The 18645-nt window shown below is 39.5% G+C and overlaps 1 protein-coding gene across 1 annotated transcript; it reads right to left on the bottom strand.

Moving 5' to 3' along the window:
* Positions 1 to 1327: 1327 nt before the first annotated feature.
* CHP1 (calcineurin like EF-hand protein 1) lies at positions 1328 to 18585 on the bottom strand. Its single transcript, XM_030452259.1, has 7 exons — positions 18225 to 18585; positions 13594 to 13666; positions 7735 to 7815; positions 5843 to 5970; positions 4855 to 4916; positions 3716 to 3838; positions 1328 to 3202 (listed from the first exon to the last, which is right to left on the bottom strand). Exons 1-7 carry the CDS (start codon positions 18289 to 18291, stop codon positions 3149 to 3151), a joined length of 588 nt encoding a protein of 195 aa, XP_030308119.1. The 5' UTR covers positions 18292 to 18585; the 3' UTR covers positions 1328 to 3148.
* Between the last annotated feature and the right edge of the window lie 60 nt (positions 18586 to 18645).

Below are 18645 nucleotides of genomic sequence, written 5' to 3'. Positions count from 1 at the left end.
TATGTAGTGTTCTAATGTAGTTTGTCAGCTTAAATGAAACAATTTGCCAATTTAAAAAAACACTATCCACACGATATTTACAACCAAAGCTGTAGTTTCAAAGAACCAAGAGCAGAGACTTCAAGTCATTTTCTGCTGTCAAGTTACAGAAACTTAACATTTTTACTCTTGGTCTTCACAAGTCAAATCCTGTATTAGGCTTCTTTTATTTTGCCCAGACATGATGCCAAGTAAATGGACCTATAGCTATTAAAGTCAACTTGCCACCTTTCAGTATGGATTAGCTATCAATTTTTTCCCCACTCCTGGAGTCTTCATAAAATAAGTTACTGAAAAGTACTTGCAACCATAGATTTCTGCTGCCAACCATCCAGAGAGTCTCAATTTACCACAACTGAGTCTGCAGATCTGAAAAACTTTACTCCCTGTTTGCCAAAACTGGAAAACAGCTCATCTGCACCTAAATACCTATTCCTTGTACTGCTTTTTCCAAAGATAAAGATTAAGCAGTTCTGCCTTTGTTCTGATAATCTTATCCCTCTTCCAGACTTCAACCCTCACAGATGACTTCTGTTCTCAAGAACACTTGAGATTTAATTTCTACAAGCAATCAGGTATTCTAAAGATACTTCTGTGGTGATCTAGCTATTCCTATACAGATTAGTTTTGAACTATTTAACATAAATTTAAGACCTCACCTCTATAGAACTCTTAAATTACACATTAAATATGTAGATTTCAGAACACTAAGATACTTGGTGACTTGTGAATTATGCAGCTAACAGCAAAGCTGGATTTTGATAGGGTGGGAGGGGGAGTTGTGTATGGCAGGAGGGTTGGGTTTCTGTTTTGGTTCTGAGGGGCTTTTGCAGTGCACCTATTAGAGTATTTGTGTTCATCTAAGGTGAGGATTCATCTTAATTTCTAAGGTGGGGGCTTATATATGGACATGCATCACAAACTAGCACTGGTATGATACACCTTTTAATTAGAACAACACTACAAGATTGTGGCAAGGGAGAAAGAAGAGCCTACTTTGGAACCATGGAGAAGTGTAAAGCTCATGTTATGGGATTCACATCTTAAGAGTATTATGGCTGCATGCCATGCTTCTGAAGCTCAGTTTTGCACTACTTCCCTCCACTCTTTCCAGCAGAATTTAAGATTATTAAGGGTTATTAATACTCTGAAAACAAGCTCAGTTACAAAAAAAGCAAACAAAAAAACCCCAAAACCAACCTCATCTATAAGGCCTGCTAGTACCATTCTACTGGTATTTAACTCTGAGTCATTAAAGGGTTGTCAATTACCACACAGGAAAAGATTGGGGATTTTATACAGTGGAGGGTTTATTTACGGATTGATAAATACAATATCCAGTCTCACTGGGACAGTAAGGCACAACTGTAGGTTACAACTATATAGCCAGGAGAGCAACACCTACTTTTAAGCAAATCACAAAACCTACACACACTTTTTTACTTTTCAATCTGTTAACATTGTTACAGTCCTATTTTACATGACATGGTCATAAAACTACCATGTTTCTTTCTCCTGCAGAGTAGAAGTTTTTAATTTACATTTCTTTCTGGAGTTGTGCTGCACTCTGCAAAACAAAGTGCAACATTTCACTCTGCAATTCCTTAATTTAAAACAGGTTAAAAAAATCCTTCAGAAACTTCCATGTTGTTCTTGAACACAAGTGATAATTAAAGGAACTAAGGAAAAAAGGAAATGCACATTTGAGGGTAGTTTGAGACTGGTATTTAGAGAAATGTTAACACATGACATAGAGAAGCAGTTAAAACACTGATTCTTCAATAAAGAAGCTCCTAGGGTTTTTTTGGTTGTATTGGGAAGGACCTCCTAGACCTCCAGCTGAACTAGATGAGCTCATTTGCCACAGAAAATTATGTTACTGTTGAACCTTCAATAATTTTGATGTCTTGAACTTATCACCATTATATTAATGGCATTAATCATCTTACACTTGCAAAGAGATTTCTGCAGAAATAAATTCTGAAATATGCAGGATAATACATACTTCCTCAAATTGTATTCTTATGCCAGAGCTTTCATAAATATAGCTACCATCCTCAACACAAATCTAACAGACCAGGACTTCCACACTGGAAAATGTAAATAATTACTGATTTTCCAGGCCACTGTGATTGGAAAAGAACCTTAACATTCAGTATTATGTTTCATGACACTATTACCAGGAGGCAGTGACAAAACTACAAATCCAGATTTTGGCATGACTAGTTTTCTTGCATTATGTACACCAGTAAACAGGTTTGCACTTGCAGAGGTGCTAAAGCCACTCTGATGAGAGGAGGGATCCTAGAGCAAAGCAACACGGAGAAGGTGCTTCATGGTCCACCAGCTACGAAGTCTGCAAGCTACTCAAAATAACTTCCTGCATCTGCTACTGTTGTGGCAGTGCAGAATTCCTATTCCTTTTGAGGTCAACAGGGCCTGTCTCCTCCTCAGATTCTCCTATTCATCCCAAAGAATAAAATATATTCACAGTACTTTAAAGTACTCTAGACTATCATCACGTGTTCAGTTTTATAATGAAGCCATAGAAATTGAGAAGTCCTTCAGTAAAAGGCAGATTTGGAAGCAGGGAAGAAACAAATCTGCATGTAAAGAGCCAAATGGGAAAATAAAAGAGGCAGCTGTAATCTGGTGCTTCTACTGGAAACAAAAGTGAATCATTTATATTGCACCTAGTATTTGAGTAGATGCTTGTCTCCAGGGTGTTTCAGAGGGTGCTTTCTGTGGCACATTCCACTTTTCCACTCTCAGATTCAGAGCTCAGAAGAATCAGTTTGTAGATTAAACATCAGTACATAAGGAGAAACATTTTTGCTGAAACAGCAGTGCAGAAGGAGACAAGGGTGGAAGGGTAAAAAAAATGGAAGGAAAAGATTTATAAAAAAATGCTCCTTTCAAAGTTGCATGGCAGCCATTTCCCTTTGTTCCTGATGCACAGGGAATGTTCACATTGTTAGAACAAATCAGGGAGGAGTTGGAGATGCATTGTATACACACCAGCAGCAATGCTCTGTGGGAAGGTGCAAAGGATAAAACAAAGTTCTATTCATTAGATAGTGGGGGTATAAAGGAAAAGGTTCTCCATCCATCAGTGAAGAAACCGAATGCTCATTTTCTGCTCCACATCCACCTTCTCTAAAACCTGCAATAAAATTCAGAAACAGCTACATAAGTTACTGTACATACAAGGTTTCTTACTAACAAAAGATGTAATTCAAAGGACTAATGGTAGGAATATGAATACTGGTATTAGCTGTGTTGCTAATGGATCTAATCTCTGAGTGAAAACTGATTAGAGCAATGATAGCAGAAGAATTACTCTGTTGTAACTGTGCTAGTCAGGCTACTTGTGTAGAAAGAAGCATTTGCAAAAGAAAAAAATGAAACTTCTGAAGTTTATGCAGTGCTGCATCTTATGTGACAATATAAAGAAATGTACAGACTAATTATATTAGTACCTTGGCAGTGTGAAAAAAAAAAAAAAAGGAAAAGTCCTGACAAAGGGAAGAAAAAGCTAGCAGGTTTCCTTTGCCCAAATGCAGGCAGGACAGACTATGTGAACAACTTCCTAGCTGCTAGCATTTGCATTTAAGTCTGAATTACTTGTCCACTACTGAGAAATTCCATTTAGTCATTAAAAATGTGGTTTACCAACCTTTACAAACTCTGCAAAGGAAATGGCACTATCCCCATCTTGATCAGCTTCCTGGATTGTCCTGTCAGCAATGCTGCCCAGCTGCTCATCTGAAATGTTTACACCAACCATCATCCGTAATACCTGTAACACACAGAAGTCCCCAGATTTTATTTTCCTTGAAAAGGAAAATAATCATTACTGAAACAGGAACAGAAGTATTCTTAGTGCTGTTTTTCTTGTGTAGATAGTCAAAATAAAACCACATGAGAACAACCCTGAAGGATTTCAGTGTAAGTCATTTCTAGACAGACTTCTATTTTTCCATTAAGGCTTTCAGCAAAGCCAGCTTCCTTTTGTAGCCAACTTTGGCACAGAATCTTACCTTTTCCCTATGCAGCAGGAAGAAATAGAAGTATGAGAGAGTTTTTGGAATTAGGAGTGAGCACATTTTGTTTCAACACTTTTTGTCTATTTTTTTCCCCAAAACATAACATTTGATTGAATATTTGTTGCTTGATATAGTTGCCTACCGGAATCTTATAATATATGGTCAAATTATGACTCCCATTACTCTCTACAGTTAGTAAAGTATTTTCTGTGCAGATAGAAGAGGGCAATTTCAGTCAAAAGCAAACCCATATCCTACATCAGGAACCACAAATTACCATGTCTACTTCCCAGGATTAGTAATATGCAATTACTCCTGGGTCAAGCCATGCAACACTGATGAACTTTGATTATGTTTGCTGCAGTTTTAGGACGTTTTATTCTACTGAGATGGTCAGACAAACAATCCACCTCAGGGATTGTCCCTTTGAAGTCCTCTTACATGCACCTTTGAAAGCTTTAGAAGGTAGTTTTTAAGGGGCTAATTGTATTTGTTGGATGCTTCTGTACTGTTTCCAGTAGGATCTGCTTAGCCTAATGCTCTGGTTTAAACTTCAATCTTCCCAGACTGCTAGAACATCCTGGGCTACTGCATGAAACTGAAGTCTCATACCATATCTAAGGCTTTAAAGGAAATAAACAATAAGCCACCAAATTCCTCCAAGAGTTCTTTTGAGAAGACTGACAGAACTCTCCTCTTTATTCTAAACGGGTGGGAAATCACAGAGAAAAATCAATGGAGTAATTCAAAGCAGCCCTGTGGTATTTACCTGAAGAAGCTCATCCCTGGAGATCTTGTCATCTTTATCAAGGTCATATAACCGAAAAGCAACTGTGGGAAAGAAAAGAATGAGCAGCTTAATTTAAGTGCCATTATTTTTATCCATAACAGTACATTTATATTAAGAAATAATAAATAGTAGGTGATAATACATAAATTTTATATATTAATATATATGTACATTATACATATACATATATATATGACAATTATATTAGAATTTTAATTCAGCATAAAATTAATGTTCAGTTCCATAAAGTGTTATTACCACATACTAGAACAACATTATTCCTAAGAAGTGGAAAAATCTTACTGGAGTGCTTTCAGAAGCACTCTACATGCAAAGGTATTTCTGCAAGGCCCTGAGTCATGGGACTATAAATACCATTAAGATGCATTAAATCCTTTGACTTCAGAGCAATCATTTTTAGAGTACCCTTCATTAGACTTCTCTTCAACTATATTCTGGATGAGATATGACAGAAATTTTAAATGCTCTGAGGACTGCTGCCAACTTTGATTAGCAAGCAAGAGCATTCTGCTCATATTGTTGACAGATACTGAAATATGCAAGAAAGTACTCAGCTGGAGGTGAGAAAAAAGCAGTAGATTATATGGAAGACTGGATACAGAACCAGGAAAGCACATTCATGTACAGGATATGGCTTCTAAATATGAAATAACTTTAGATGCATACCATTATGAAGCCTTTCTGTTATGAAAACATTTCAAAAAGCATGTATATTACTCAAGATTCAATCAATTCCACCAAATTCCAATACAAGAATGGGTCAATTGTTGACATTTTGAACAGGTAAAGCTTGCAAGTTAATTAAAAAAAAAAAAATCAGTTAATAGAGAGAGTATCATTTCACAGGGAATTACTATAATGGAAGACCCCAAGCCTCTCCACTCCTTTTCCAGAAAAATGAAGAAAGGAAAACAATTGCTTCCATAGGGAGGTTCCCATTTCTTACAGTGGAGCTTGTTACTTCGGCTGTTCAGAGGTTCTGGTCCATTCTGGTCTTTGCTCTTTTCATTATCTTCTATGGGTCGGAAGTGGGCCAGTGTCCTCATGAATCCACGGAAATTCACCTGGTCCTCTCTGCAGAAGTATTTCAGCAGGTCAGAGAATAGAATCATAGAATGGGCTGGGTTGGAAGGGACCTCAGAGATCATCAAGTCCAACCCTTGATCCACTCCCCCCGTGGTTCCCAGCCCATGGCACTGAGTGCCACATCCAGTCTCTTTTGGAATATCTCCAGACACGGAGAATCCACTGCTTCCCTGGGCAGCCCATTCCAATGGCTGATCACCCTCTCCGTAAAGAAATTCTTTTTAATATCCAACCTAAACCTCCCCTGGCACAACTTGACACCCTGCCCTCTTGTCTTGCTGAGAGTTGCCTGGGAAAAGAGCCCAAACCCCCCCTGGCTCCAACCTCCCTTCAGGGAGTTGTAGAGAGTGATGAGGTCTCCCCTGAGCCTCCTCTTCTCCAGACTGAACACCCCCAGCTCCCTCAGCCTCTCCTCACAGGGTCTGTGCTCGAGTCCCTTCACCAGCCTGGTTGCCCTCCTTTGGACCCGCTCCAGCACCTCAATCTCCTTCCTGAACTGAGGGGCCCAGAACTGGACACAGTACACTTCTCCAAGTTTTATTTCAGTAAAGAAAATGAATGTCTAAACCACCAGCACCACACAAACTCTTCCACTCCTACCTCCCCAGGGTTTGGCTGCTGCTGCTTAAACTCGGCTGTCATGCATTGCAGTTGCAGCCTGGGATGATGCTGTTGTGCAGCATGATGTGTGATAAAAGAAACTCCGAGAAGTGTTGTTGAGGGCTCCCCTCTCCTTACCTGCAAGCTCCATTTAAGCTCAAGCTCTCACCTGAGCTATCCTGCAGCTATGCCCAAGTCTGCCAATGTTTAATGCTGATCTGGACCTTGATTCCCTGGACTGACTTCAGATTTGTTTCACTACTGTCAACTTTTCTGGAAACCACTGGACTGTTGGCTCACTGGACCTGCTCTGCTTTTCTGGTTCAGGTGCTGTGCCCTTCTCTCAGCAAGTACATTGCCTCTGCCAGCTTTGCTGTTACCCTTGTTTCCTGGCTTGTGGGGCAGCCATCACTCACTGCTCCCTGACAGATAACTTCTTTCTCTAGAGTTTCTGTGAGAACCAGCAGTTTAAGTACTTTCCAGGACTCCTGCTTTAATAATAATAATAATCAGGAAACCATCAGGGAATGCTGATATTATGACTTCATTAGAAAATCTGGTCTTCATCAATCAGTAATGAAAAATGTGTTCAAGAACAGCAGCAGATTCCATAGAACAGTCTATAGAGAGGTATAATGAATTAAGACAGTACCATGAATTTGATAATCTCTTTGAATTTCTGTTAGAATTGCATTAAGCTATGTCTTAAATGTTATCAAAAACTAAAAACAAAGCTGATCTTATAGCAATGGTACATTTACAGGTTGAAAGGTGAAAAATGACTGAATTAGTTAACTGCAGTACTACTTAGGAAAAAATGGTATTGTGACAAGTTCACTTTGTGAACTGAAGCCCATAAATGACCTTGACTTTCATTAGCAGTATCCAGCAGCATAGCAAGAAGAGTGGAAACTGTGACAAGAAGCCCAAATTTGTGAATGAATAAAATACACAAAACTCTTGTAAGGCTGTGAAGTATTTCTCATTTCAGAATTAAAACGTGCTGAGGAAAAACATTTCACAAGTCTGAGCTGTTCAATTATTAGTAAATTCCAATGTTGTGCTTTAATTATTAGCACTGCACTCCTATCAAAACTGCTGAAGAACTACAAATTTTGTGTCTGGTCACAAATACAGTCTGTTGAAACTCACCCCTCTGGAAAGAAGGCATTGATAATTCTGTCTCCCAGTGGATTGATGGCCAGCTCTGGAATACGCTGGAAGTCCTCACGGCTAAGTAAAACAAGAACACAGTCTGCATAAAGTTGAAACTAAAAGAGAAAAAGTTGCTTAAAAGGAAATCACAGTAAAAGATTCATTGTGTTCTACTTCTGCAGCAAGACACTTGGTGGTTTTCAAAATATAATTCTTTAAAACATGTTTTCTCTATGACTAATGGCACAGAGCAAAGAGAAGACAGTGCCAAGCCTGTATCACATTACAGATTAGCAGTGTTCATTTATCATGTAAATAGCAGTTCTCCTGGGATAACATTGTGCTAGAAACCTTCCTGTAATGATGCTGACTAGCTTGCAGTTTAAGGTAAGCTTCTGAAATGGATTTGAAGGTAAATATGACTTCAAAATGAAAGCAGGATTTAAAAAAAAAATATTTTGGTATGGAATCACCTGAGTTGGTAGGATTTTTCCAGACTACTCCACTGCAGATTCTGGCACAATACCATACTCCTCCAAACATACCATAGATTATCTGCATATTTTAATATTTTTTTTTGTTTGTTTATATAGCAACTTCATGTATTAATGTAAATGCCAAATTTCAGATTATTCTATCTTAAATCAAGCAGCACTTCTATATTTCAGTAGCAAAGTTAGACTATGACAGAACCCTGTAAACTAGAGGTAACTTCACCAGTATATTGCAAATACTCAGTGTTCTTGCCAGGCATTCTTTCTGCTCATGATTTTATGCACACAGGTATATTTTAAGCACAGCTTATACTTAACCTGTTAGAGCTTTTTCTGATCTGGAAGACACGAGCTGCACTGATGTAAATGCATTTCAGGTCAGTGAAACATGAACACAGGGTTCATTCTATTATTAGAGGTGCACTAATAATTTTTCTTTAAGAAAATGTCACCAAGAGGACGGTGGGATAATCTTAGTGTGAACAGAAGCAGACACACCAAGTCTGTCCTAGTGAACACTTTGGTCAACAGGTTTGGGGCTTTGGGGTTTTTCTTTTCTTTGGGTGGTTTTGTTTGTTTTTTTCCACACTACAACACAACACAACAATTTATCAGTTAGTACAAGATATTCTCCAAAATCAATAAGGTTTTAAATTGCAAAAATAACAGCAGTAGGATAAAGCTGTAAAAAAAAAAAAATAAAAAATTCTGTCCGGATGTATAACTTGACATTTCCTGGCCAGTCTCCAGAACTATTGGCAATTTCCTTCAAGTCAAATGCAGTCTTGATGTTCTTGAAGGTTGGGTCAAATTCTCAAATTTAGTTACTACATGTTTGCTGCTTTTGAAAATTACAACAAGGTTTGATTTATGATGCCATGACACCAAAAATCTGGCAGAGTAAACACAGATTTTGAGATCTCTTAATTATACTGGCATTTTAAAGACAGAGGAGAAAAAGAAATTGGCTGATGGACCTTCTAACAGAGCAACCTGCCCATATTTTAGGCTGTCCTGGTAAACTTCTCTGACCAAGTCTGAATTATTTTTAATAGGCAAAGTTAACATCTGTGTTACACTTGTTAACAGACCCTTCAGGACTGCTGCACTTTAAGCTATAGTTGAAGGGCAAAGTGCACATCAGTGATTTCAGAGAGGCATTGATGTGGAAAGCCTATGTCCTAGTAACAATATTTTAACAACAGGACTTCAGTGTCAATGGTTACATTCACAACCTAAAAGCAGCAAGTGCCTTCTCTTCCATTTAGTGAAAAGTCATAATTTCAGACATTTTGTGTATCACTACTACTAAGTATTGAGCCTCAATTTGCTCTATTTCATTGTCCAGCAGCTCTGGTTCCTAACAGATTAACAATTAACCACAAGTAACTCTCCAGGTTTCAAATCTATTTGTCCTGTCATTATCAGAATTGGAGTAGACCATTTTTGCTTATTAAGAGCCCATTACTGAGTGAGTGTTATAATTGAAATTGCTGTAAGAGCCATAAAAGTAAATGAATGTATGAGGTAAGTTATTCTCCACTTTATAACCTAAGGCTTCATGGACTCATTAGGGACCAGCTTCACCTGGCTGAAGCTGGTGCTTACAGGAAATCTGATGCCCTCTACTTCTGTGTTCATTGTCATAGCAACAAAGTTCTTTTAACACATATTTCCTGGAACCTAACTTCCATGCTTACCTTTAGCTGCATGTAATCATTATGCAGGCCAACCATTTAATATATATGCCAGTGCAGTCACACTTTTAATTACTTTGTAGTAAGGAATTTGCAGATTCTAAGTATTTCTAAGCATGACTATACCCTTTAAGGAAAACAGCAGATTCCTCCTGTAAAGGCAGCTCTACCTCACCCAAAAGGCTGTAAAAACCTTATAGATACTTTTTTTTTAGTTCCATTATTTCTGGTTGTTCATCCTTCTTTTTCCTCTAGATAGTAGCAGAGTATTGTACCCTCAACAGGGAGGACACAGCTTACACAAGAATAGAAAGAGGAAACATTCACACTGGTTTCCTCCTGACTTACAGTTAGGATGTAGGTAGAACAAGTATGTTTCAGATTTCCCAGCTGAGAGCTAGCTATGGCCATCCAAGGCTATCAAGCTTTTGTTTTTGCAGCTCAGCAGGTAACAATATTGAAATGAAAGGTGACTGAGAACTTTCAAAGGAACAGTTTTGTCCTGGCTTTTACAAGCTGGTTTCATTAAGATGGTGCAAGACTGAGGGAGCTAAGTCATTCTGCTTTGGAAAAGTGAAGCTAAGAAAAAATCTAACATTTTTCTACACTTTTAAAGTCATTTAGAGGATAAGGATTAGATTTAAAACCCTAAACCAAGGCATATGAAGTCTTGTCTTCATCAGTATCCATCTCTTACATCTCATTTATGTAACTGTAAAAAAGAAAGTACTTTGAAACTGCTCATAGATACACTAGATAGAAACATCTGATTAAGATTTCAGCTTTTGATTAAAGTTCCAAAATGAACTACCAGACTTCTCTAAGCATCATAATTAATCAGCAGTTACTAGATCTTCTGTATAAAGTGCTCTTTACCCTGCCCATTTTTAATACACATATGAGGACAACACAGCTTTTTCCCTTGTTCAGAAGGGTGGGTCACATTTAAAGATTTATTTCATGCCATAAAGAACTTCTTAACACTTGTTTTCCTGATTGGTCACATCAGCAATTTCTGTCATGTCTGATTTGCAAGTCAAAGGTCCAAGTGTCCTTATGGGAACAGTTCTTGCTCACAGGAAATTAACAGAAGAGGTGCCTCCCTAAATCTTTGGTGGGAGTAACTTCATCTTGCTTGTCTCAAAGTACTAAGTTCTCCTTGATCAGTATTTCAGAAACCAACAATTATGACCTTCCAAGCTGTAGTTCTTACTTCCCCCTCCTTTTTTTCCGGATGTAGTTTTCCCATTATTTAAATTAATGGTTTCCACATATTGTGGGTGCCAGTCAAGGTTTCAAAATTGGAATGTGACTCCATGTCAGCCACGTTTGGGAATGGGCTTAGAGGCCAAGAGCCAAGACTGCATGGATCACAGTCTGCACAGCTGCTGGAACTTTCCAAATAAACTTCCTTTCCCAAGTACCATGTAATTATCAACAATGAAATTCAAATTCCCCATCCATAATGAACACAATGAAACAAAGCATTGTGCAACAGACATTCATAGCATATTTAATTAACTACTTCTCTTAAGCAAACTGAGTACAATCACTTTGAAACTATAAGGACCCAAAAGGCAAATTTAAAGTTGGAGGGAGGTTTGAGGAAGAGTGTGCTAGGTTCAAATTGTGCTAGACTAGTCTGGCAGCCAACATTTTATTTTTTTCCATCAGTGAAGATTAAAATGCACAAAGTTTGAAGAGGCTGTTCATGCTTTTCTTACCAATGGTTTAATTTTGAGACATAAATAGTATTCATCTTAGACACAGTATCATCAGCTCATCTGTATGTCACAATTGCCAATTAGCCAATGGTACAGTTTATATGATACATTAGCTTCAGTGACAGAATGGGCTTAGGAAGTTCTGCCCATCCCAAGCCAATTGTTTCCACACCCACAATCCATTTTGTCATCTCTTCAGCTATGCAAGTCCAGATATTTACAGTACAGCCACAGTCAAACTCACTTGAGTCAGGGAGCTTAAAAATATCTACACAACCCAAAAGGGGAGGCAGAGTATTTTTAACCAAAAATCATCACTCAGTAGTCCTGTTTAAAGTACAACTCCAAAACCAATTATTTAAATGTAACTGAGAAGTCAGCAATTTGTGGCACAAGAAGGAACTGCAGAATTCCTACAGGAAAGGAAACTGTAGTAAACCAGCACTACTGCCAAAGACAGAGTATCTTCCAATTTGTCACCTTATCTTCTAAGCAGTGATTCTAGCTTTATAGTTAGGTTGGTTCATAAGTAGGTCTAGCTTTTGTAGGCTCATAGTGCATCCTACAAACTGGTTTTGCAAGATCATATACAAAACTGCAGGTGACCTCTGAACCTATGTTTGATTGGGATGGAGCTGCCATGACAAAAATTAACTCCATCTCAGCCATACCCCACATACTATGCTGCAACTGGGTACCTTTCCTACTTTCTCCTACATTCTCTTCAGCTTCTCTGTTCACTGGTTCTGGCATATGTGGCTATATGGTAAATGGGAAATAAAATACCTGAAAACTGATCAGATTCCTTTTTTTGTTTTGCTTGGAAAGTTTTCAAAGTGGTACCAGCATCAACACAGAAAAGCAACAGACCTTCACTGATAACATCACCTTAGACCACCTACACTGTCCCAAAATTGTATCCCTGGTGCAAAGACAGCTCTTATTTGTCAAATATTTCCATAATAGTAATGCAATCTATTAGCAACATCAAAAGAATAGTAAGAAGCAATTTAATATAGATCAGAATGCATAACTACTTTAGTAAATAAAGAGCAAACCAATACCAACACACAATACAATAACCAGAGTGGAGAAGGCTAGAGAACAAAGCTGAGAGAGACATTTTAACAGGCAATCATCCCATTAGAGTTCACCTTTCAGATAAGAATACTCTTTCCAGCAGACTCATTCCATCAAAGTGAAATAACTTTTGCAGCTAGAGTTGAAGCGTCTACTTAATTAATTAAGCTATAAGAAATCAGTTCACTTCTGTAGTTTTCAAATTGTAGGCAGAAGACATACACTTAGAAAGTCTTGGAATATCCTTCAGTACTACTTTATTGAATAGAATGTGTACCTGTTTAGCCAGTGACTTGGTTCCAAGCTCTTCCCATTTATTTTTGAGCATACTAACAGACACAGTCACTCAACAGGATGTGCAATGTTAAGAATAGTAAAGGGCTTGCAGATCAAAGCAGTGTTAAAAGACACTACTTCCAAAAATATAAATGCCAGTTTTGTTATGAAAGCCAGAATTAAGACAACATAATGGAACCACTCTTGTAATAATTATGGGAATCAATATATAAAGAATGGTAAGAAACAACAATGTAAAAAAGTGGTTTAACGTTTGCTGAACATTTGTTGTAAGACCCTGAATACTGTGTCTGACCTGTCTTGTATTAACAGCTACAAATCTTCAGCACTACAGTAGGGACAATGGGTGTTAAGAAGACCTCAGTTCAATAATCAGATTTATCTTGAAAATTGTTTATTGTCATAAAAGACAATAAACTTTAATGTCCATGTAGACAGCAGGTATGAAGGTATCCATTTCAGTAACCTCACTGATATGAGTTAAACATGTAGGCATCTTGCAATAGCACAAATATTACACATGTGTGACAATGTAAGGACAGCCAAACTAGAGACAAAACCCACCTAAGAGTCCCATTTTCTCCTTTGTCTAGGCTGGTGAAGCGACTGTACAGGCGGGTGATTTGACTGTGGGAGACTGAAATGAAAAAGAAAGAATAAACACAAATTAGCATGTCAAAGACTCCTCAGAGAAGCAGACCTCATAACACCCAGGGACTGTTGCCACAAGCTGTATTAAAAAAAAAAATGCACAAAACAAGTTACATTGGAAGCACATGTCAATCAGCACTTTAGGGACTTCATGAGCTGTAAATTGCATCTTAGTATTCAAGAATCCACAAATAAGCCCATTCTTCAAAAGGCTGCCTTAACTTGGCCTTCTACCTATTTATGTTTTTGGTCTCTAACACTCTTTGGTGTTCTGATTCAGTAAATGCCAATTGGAAAGAAAAAATATTTGATTCACAGTTCCACTGTAACCAATCCTTTAAGTCCTTTACGGATAGAATTAATCTGGCACAGCCTTGATTATGACCTCTTCATTTGTGACATAGCAGCCCTCTGCTGTTGTATCTTTCCTTCTCTTTTGCTTATCTCTGCTCCTGGTTTTTTTTCCATCTAAAGATGGAAAGTGTACTCTGTTCCTCTACATCTGGAAAGCAGCCAGAAAAACTTGACACCTTATCACTTTTCTTCATTTACAGGACTGCCTGAATCTAAACACATTCTTCATTGGGGGGTTCACTAAAGTAATTTCCAGGCTCCCAGGACACCAAGTTAAAAATTAAAAAGTCTATTGCTAAGGAAGTTCAGGAGCAAGTTAGGACACAAAGCAAGGATCTTGGCTTTTTAGATCCTCTTCAGATGAAGTTAATAAGTACATGAATTAAGACAACTGTATGTTAATATTTACTTAGTAGAAGTCTGACTTTCTACAATGTTAAACTAGGACTCAGTGCTATTTTTCAGATTCAATTGTTTTAAAAACTTTCACCAGCACACATACAATGCTTTTCTTACTTGTTTAAACTTACTTGGGAACAGGTTGCACAGCAATTGTCTCATCTGTGAAACCAAGGCATTTTTTATTTTTTTTCAGGTTTGTTCTTTCTCCAGGCTATTTGTTTAGGTTCAACTGCTCCCTCCTTTAGGATGACCTGCCAGCAACTGTTCTGGGTTATTTTGGTTTTTTGGTTTTTTTTTTTTCCCTTGTCTCCTCCCAACTTTCATTCTTTGCACAGGGTTGGGCAGTTTGCTCAGTTCCACCTAAGGCAACTTCTCTACAATCAGACCAGGCAGCTTGTTCAATTTTAACTTAAGCAGCACACAACAGAAAGCAGGCACAAGAATTTTAAAGACACTGAATTTTTGTAGTTCTGAGTTAATGTTTTAGAAATTATATGCAATAACAACATCTGATTAATGAAAAAAGGACAGCCTGGAGTTGTATCTCCAATAAGATGCCCTGTACTTCCACTACTCATGAGAAACAGGATAAGAAATTCTACTCAGCTACCTTTCTGAAAGTAATGTCAACAACTCAATTTTTGGAACATCTCTGTGACAGCTAGTATGTGATAAATAGCACACAGCTATTGACAGAAGGTGTGTTTGTTACCATCATACTAGACAAAAAGCATTTAATGGCTCTATGAGAAAGGAAGATAATTCAGGTCCAACACTGTATTCTCTCATAATTTCCTTTTTGGCTGTCATCCCCCTCAGAAGCTCCATCACTAGGCACTTTTCAGAGTCTTGTCATGGAAAATAAATAATTTGACATTCCCTGACCATCATAGGAGAGCCAGAAACAAGATCTGGAATTTATGGCTAATTCTTCAAATCAAAGGTTAAGGCTTAAAGCTAGCTGAAACACTATTTTATCTGTACTGCTACCCTACTAAAGGTCTTCTAAAAATTTAAATCAAGACCTGAAAAATAGGAGCACCATCAATTTTATGTCTGTTAAACTCACAAATGTGTATTTATATACTTAGAAAATATATAAATATTAATCAAAAAAGCCATTACTTGTTACCACTAACTTATTTTTTAAACTCTGGTATGAGCATTAGTTTATTATTAATCCTTAGGTAGACTGCTTCAAAGCATGGGAACAAGGAGTGTAAAACAAATGGTTTCAATACTGTTACATTCCAATGGCTCCCCAAAACCTTTCAACAGAATGCAGACAAGCAACATCTTGGACTTCTAATCTGTCTCTTAACATTGTTACTAAAATACAAAAGCAATTAGGACTACTTGAAGTTTTTTTCAAACTCAAATTTCAAAATGTTTAAATGGAAAGTAAGCAACTTTAACACAAACTTAGATATCATCTAAGAGATTGTCACTGTAGGGTTTTTGAAAGTCTGTACCTCAAGTTCCCTAAAAGATTTTTAATCTGCTCAGCTAAAGAACATGAACATATGGGTTATCACTCACACTAGTATTACTAGCTGTGCAGTTTTGTACAAAATAAAACTGAACAAGACAAAAGTTGAGTATTTTCACATTTGAATCCAACTGAATTAAGTGCTCTGACCAGTTCTGAGCCATCTCACATAAACTGCAGAAATCATGTTTGACAGTAGGAAAAAATAATCCTTAGGAACACTCACCAGAACATCAGTTCAAGCTGGACATCTACTATTGCCAAATTGTTCCACATCTACAAAGTCCCTTTTTCAAGCTCTTTAGTAGGTAGAGTATCATCAGCATCAAGTTTCTAACAAACCACAAGAGTACTCTATTCAGTAACACTAATTTAAAACTCTCCCTGTGAACTTTGTTCCAGATAAACCACCATCCTGGGTTGGTTTTTTTTCTCCACCTTGTACCTTGCATAAATATTTGCAAGTAAAGGAAGTGTGTAACAGTGCTAAGAGCTTGGAAAAAATCTTCCACCTATTCCTAGAAATTAACTAGAGCTGAGTGGCCTTATTGATTAGGATTTCCATATAGCCATCTTAGTGGCATTTATTTAACTGTCATTTAGGTAAAATTCCAGGAATAAAACACCACTGACAATAAATCAAATGCTGGCATGGGGAAAAAAGTAAAGCCTTTTGGAAGAAAATTCCAGATTGGAGGTTTGGTTTCTAAAGCATCTTTATAAATGAGTTGAGACTATGTTTACTCTATGACATTTGTGATTAAAAAGAAGTAAAAAGCACAAAATAAAACCATCTAGTTCTTGATGGAAAAGTAGACTTTGACGTTCCCATTTGTTTATTATAGCCTTTCTGTAGAAGGTTCCCTTGACAGATGGAAAAAGGATCATGGAAAACTATGTTAGCTCACTCAGCTGTCCATGATGCTAGCCAGTATTGTTTTCTTTTTCTTCCACTTCTTTTCTGCAGCCACTTATTTTTTTCTGACGCATAAAACACCCTATCAACTAAACAAAACATGTGATACCATTTCTATTAGAAAGAAAACTGATGAAAATGTTTCGATGTAACAAGAACACATAAGCAAAAGCAGGGAAAAATGTGATCTAACACAACCTTGTTTGCTGCTTAGGGGAAGCAAACAGCAAAGGAATACCCCTGACATTATGACAAGCCCTCTCCAACTAGTTAAGGCACCCTCCATTTATTATCATGCAGTATTTGCTGGAATTCTCACATAGGCAACCATTCTATCAGCCAAATTAACACCACCAAGTTTTACCTTTTCTAAGGTACTTTATGTTTATGGTAAACAACTGGATCAAATGCTGTAGGCTAAAGTAGCTATATGCATCTTGAATAATGCTCTTCCAACTGCTACTAGTCAGCACAGCCAACTTTCAAAAGTTACATTGCCTCTGTTATGTTTGAATACCACTCAGCATTCATTCTGAATACTCTCAAGACTTTAGTGACGGCCTGTGAAAGAACGTTTGGAAAAAAAAATTACTATACTATATAATAACAGCTTTTTCGAGCTAAAAACGGCTTCTGGAGAGAAACTGCAGCACAGACAACTCTTTCAAAATCCAACGAGTTGCCTCTGACCGAATGCAACATCGCGGATACCCAGCGCACTGCTTCCCACTCCCACCTCGCTGCTGCTGCGTTCGCCTCCTAAAGCCACAACAGCAACGCTCCCCACGCGGGGTCTCCCCCGCAACACGGGCACAGCCAGGAGCCGAAGGGACTCACAGACAGCGGCTGCCCGGGCGACAGCTTTCGCCTTCGAGTGCGCCAAGCAAACACCAGCCCCGCAGCTGCCCCTGTCACGTTTGGAACAGCCCCGCAGCTGCCCCTGTCACGTTTGGGACAGCCCCAGCAGCCCCGCAGCTCCCCCCCCCCCCCCAGCACCCCCCCAGCAGCCCCAGCACCCCCGCAGCTCTATTTACAACCGACGGCTGCTGCCCGCCCCAAGCCAGAGGGAACTGAGCAGGGTACTGCGCGGCGATCAGCAGAACCAAGAGGCGTTTCCCGGTTTCCTCGGGCCTACGAGACATATCCGCCCCCGGTCGCTGGAGACTGGGGTTCCCACCCCGGAGCCAGCTGAGACCGGGCCGGGAACGCCGCAGTCGCGCTCGCCTCCCCGCGTCGGGCAGGGCCGGCCGGGGCCCCGGGCACGGCTCTGCGCGCAGCCGTGAGGGGATAGGAGGCGGCGGGCTGGCCGAGGCGGCTCCGGGGACGGGTCCCCAGTCCCCACAGTATTCCCGGGCCCACCTCGCCTCACGGCCCCGCACTCACAGCCCGTCTCCTTCTTGATCTCCTCGATCTCTTCGTCCCGCAACAGTGTCGATGCCCGGGAACCCATCGCCGCCGCTGGGCCTCAGGGGAACCGAAGGGCCACGCTCCGCGCCGGGGAAAGTTACGCAGCCGAACAGGGACGGCAGTGCCGCAGCCGCCCCCTACGCGCACCCCTCTCTGGCCGCCCAGCCCCACTGTGGCAGAAACAGAGGCCGCACCGATTCTTAACACCTCGCCCCGCCCGCCGACCCCGACCCGGCCCTTGCCGCCCACCTCCCCCCGCCCCTCAGCCTCCAGCCCACACCCGTGCGCAGGCGCACAACGCCCTCCGCTCCCGGGGCGCAGGCGCCATCCCAGGAGCCGCGGCAGCCGAGGCTGAGGCTGCCTACGAATCCCAGAAAGCAGCGTGCGGACAGCCCCG

Source organism: Calypte anna, chromosome 5A, assembly GCF_003957555.1.
Source record: "Calypte anna isolate BGI_N300 chromosome 5A, bCalAnn1_v1.p, whole genome shotgun sequence".
In the NCBI taxonomy this organism is placed as follows: Eukaryota; Metazoa; Chordata; class Aves; order Apodiformes; family Trochilidae; genus Calypte; species Calypte anna.
The sequence above is the reverse complement of the archived record's forward strand: the minus strand, read 5'-3'. Positions and strand labels throughout refer to the sequence as shown.

Bases quoted from the DNA above. Each gene is read 5' to 3' on its own strand.
- CHP1 (XM_030452259.1), bottom strand. From the start codon at position 18,291: ATGGGTTCCCGGGCATCGACACTGTTGCGGGACGAAGAGATCGAGGAG. The intron at 7,816-13,593 runs GTGGGTTTTGTC...TGTTTTACTTAG, and splicing joins GGAGAAAATGGGACTCTTAG to CCGTGAGGACTTCCAGCGTA. The intron at 5,971-7,734 runs GTGAGTTTCAAC...ATACTTCTGCAG, and splicing joins AATGCCTTCTTTCCAGAGGG to AGAGGACCAGGTGAATTTCC.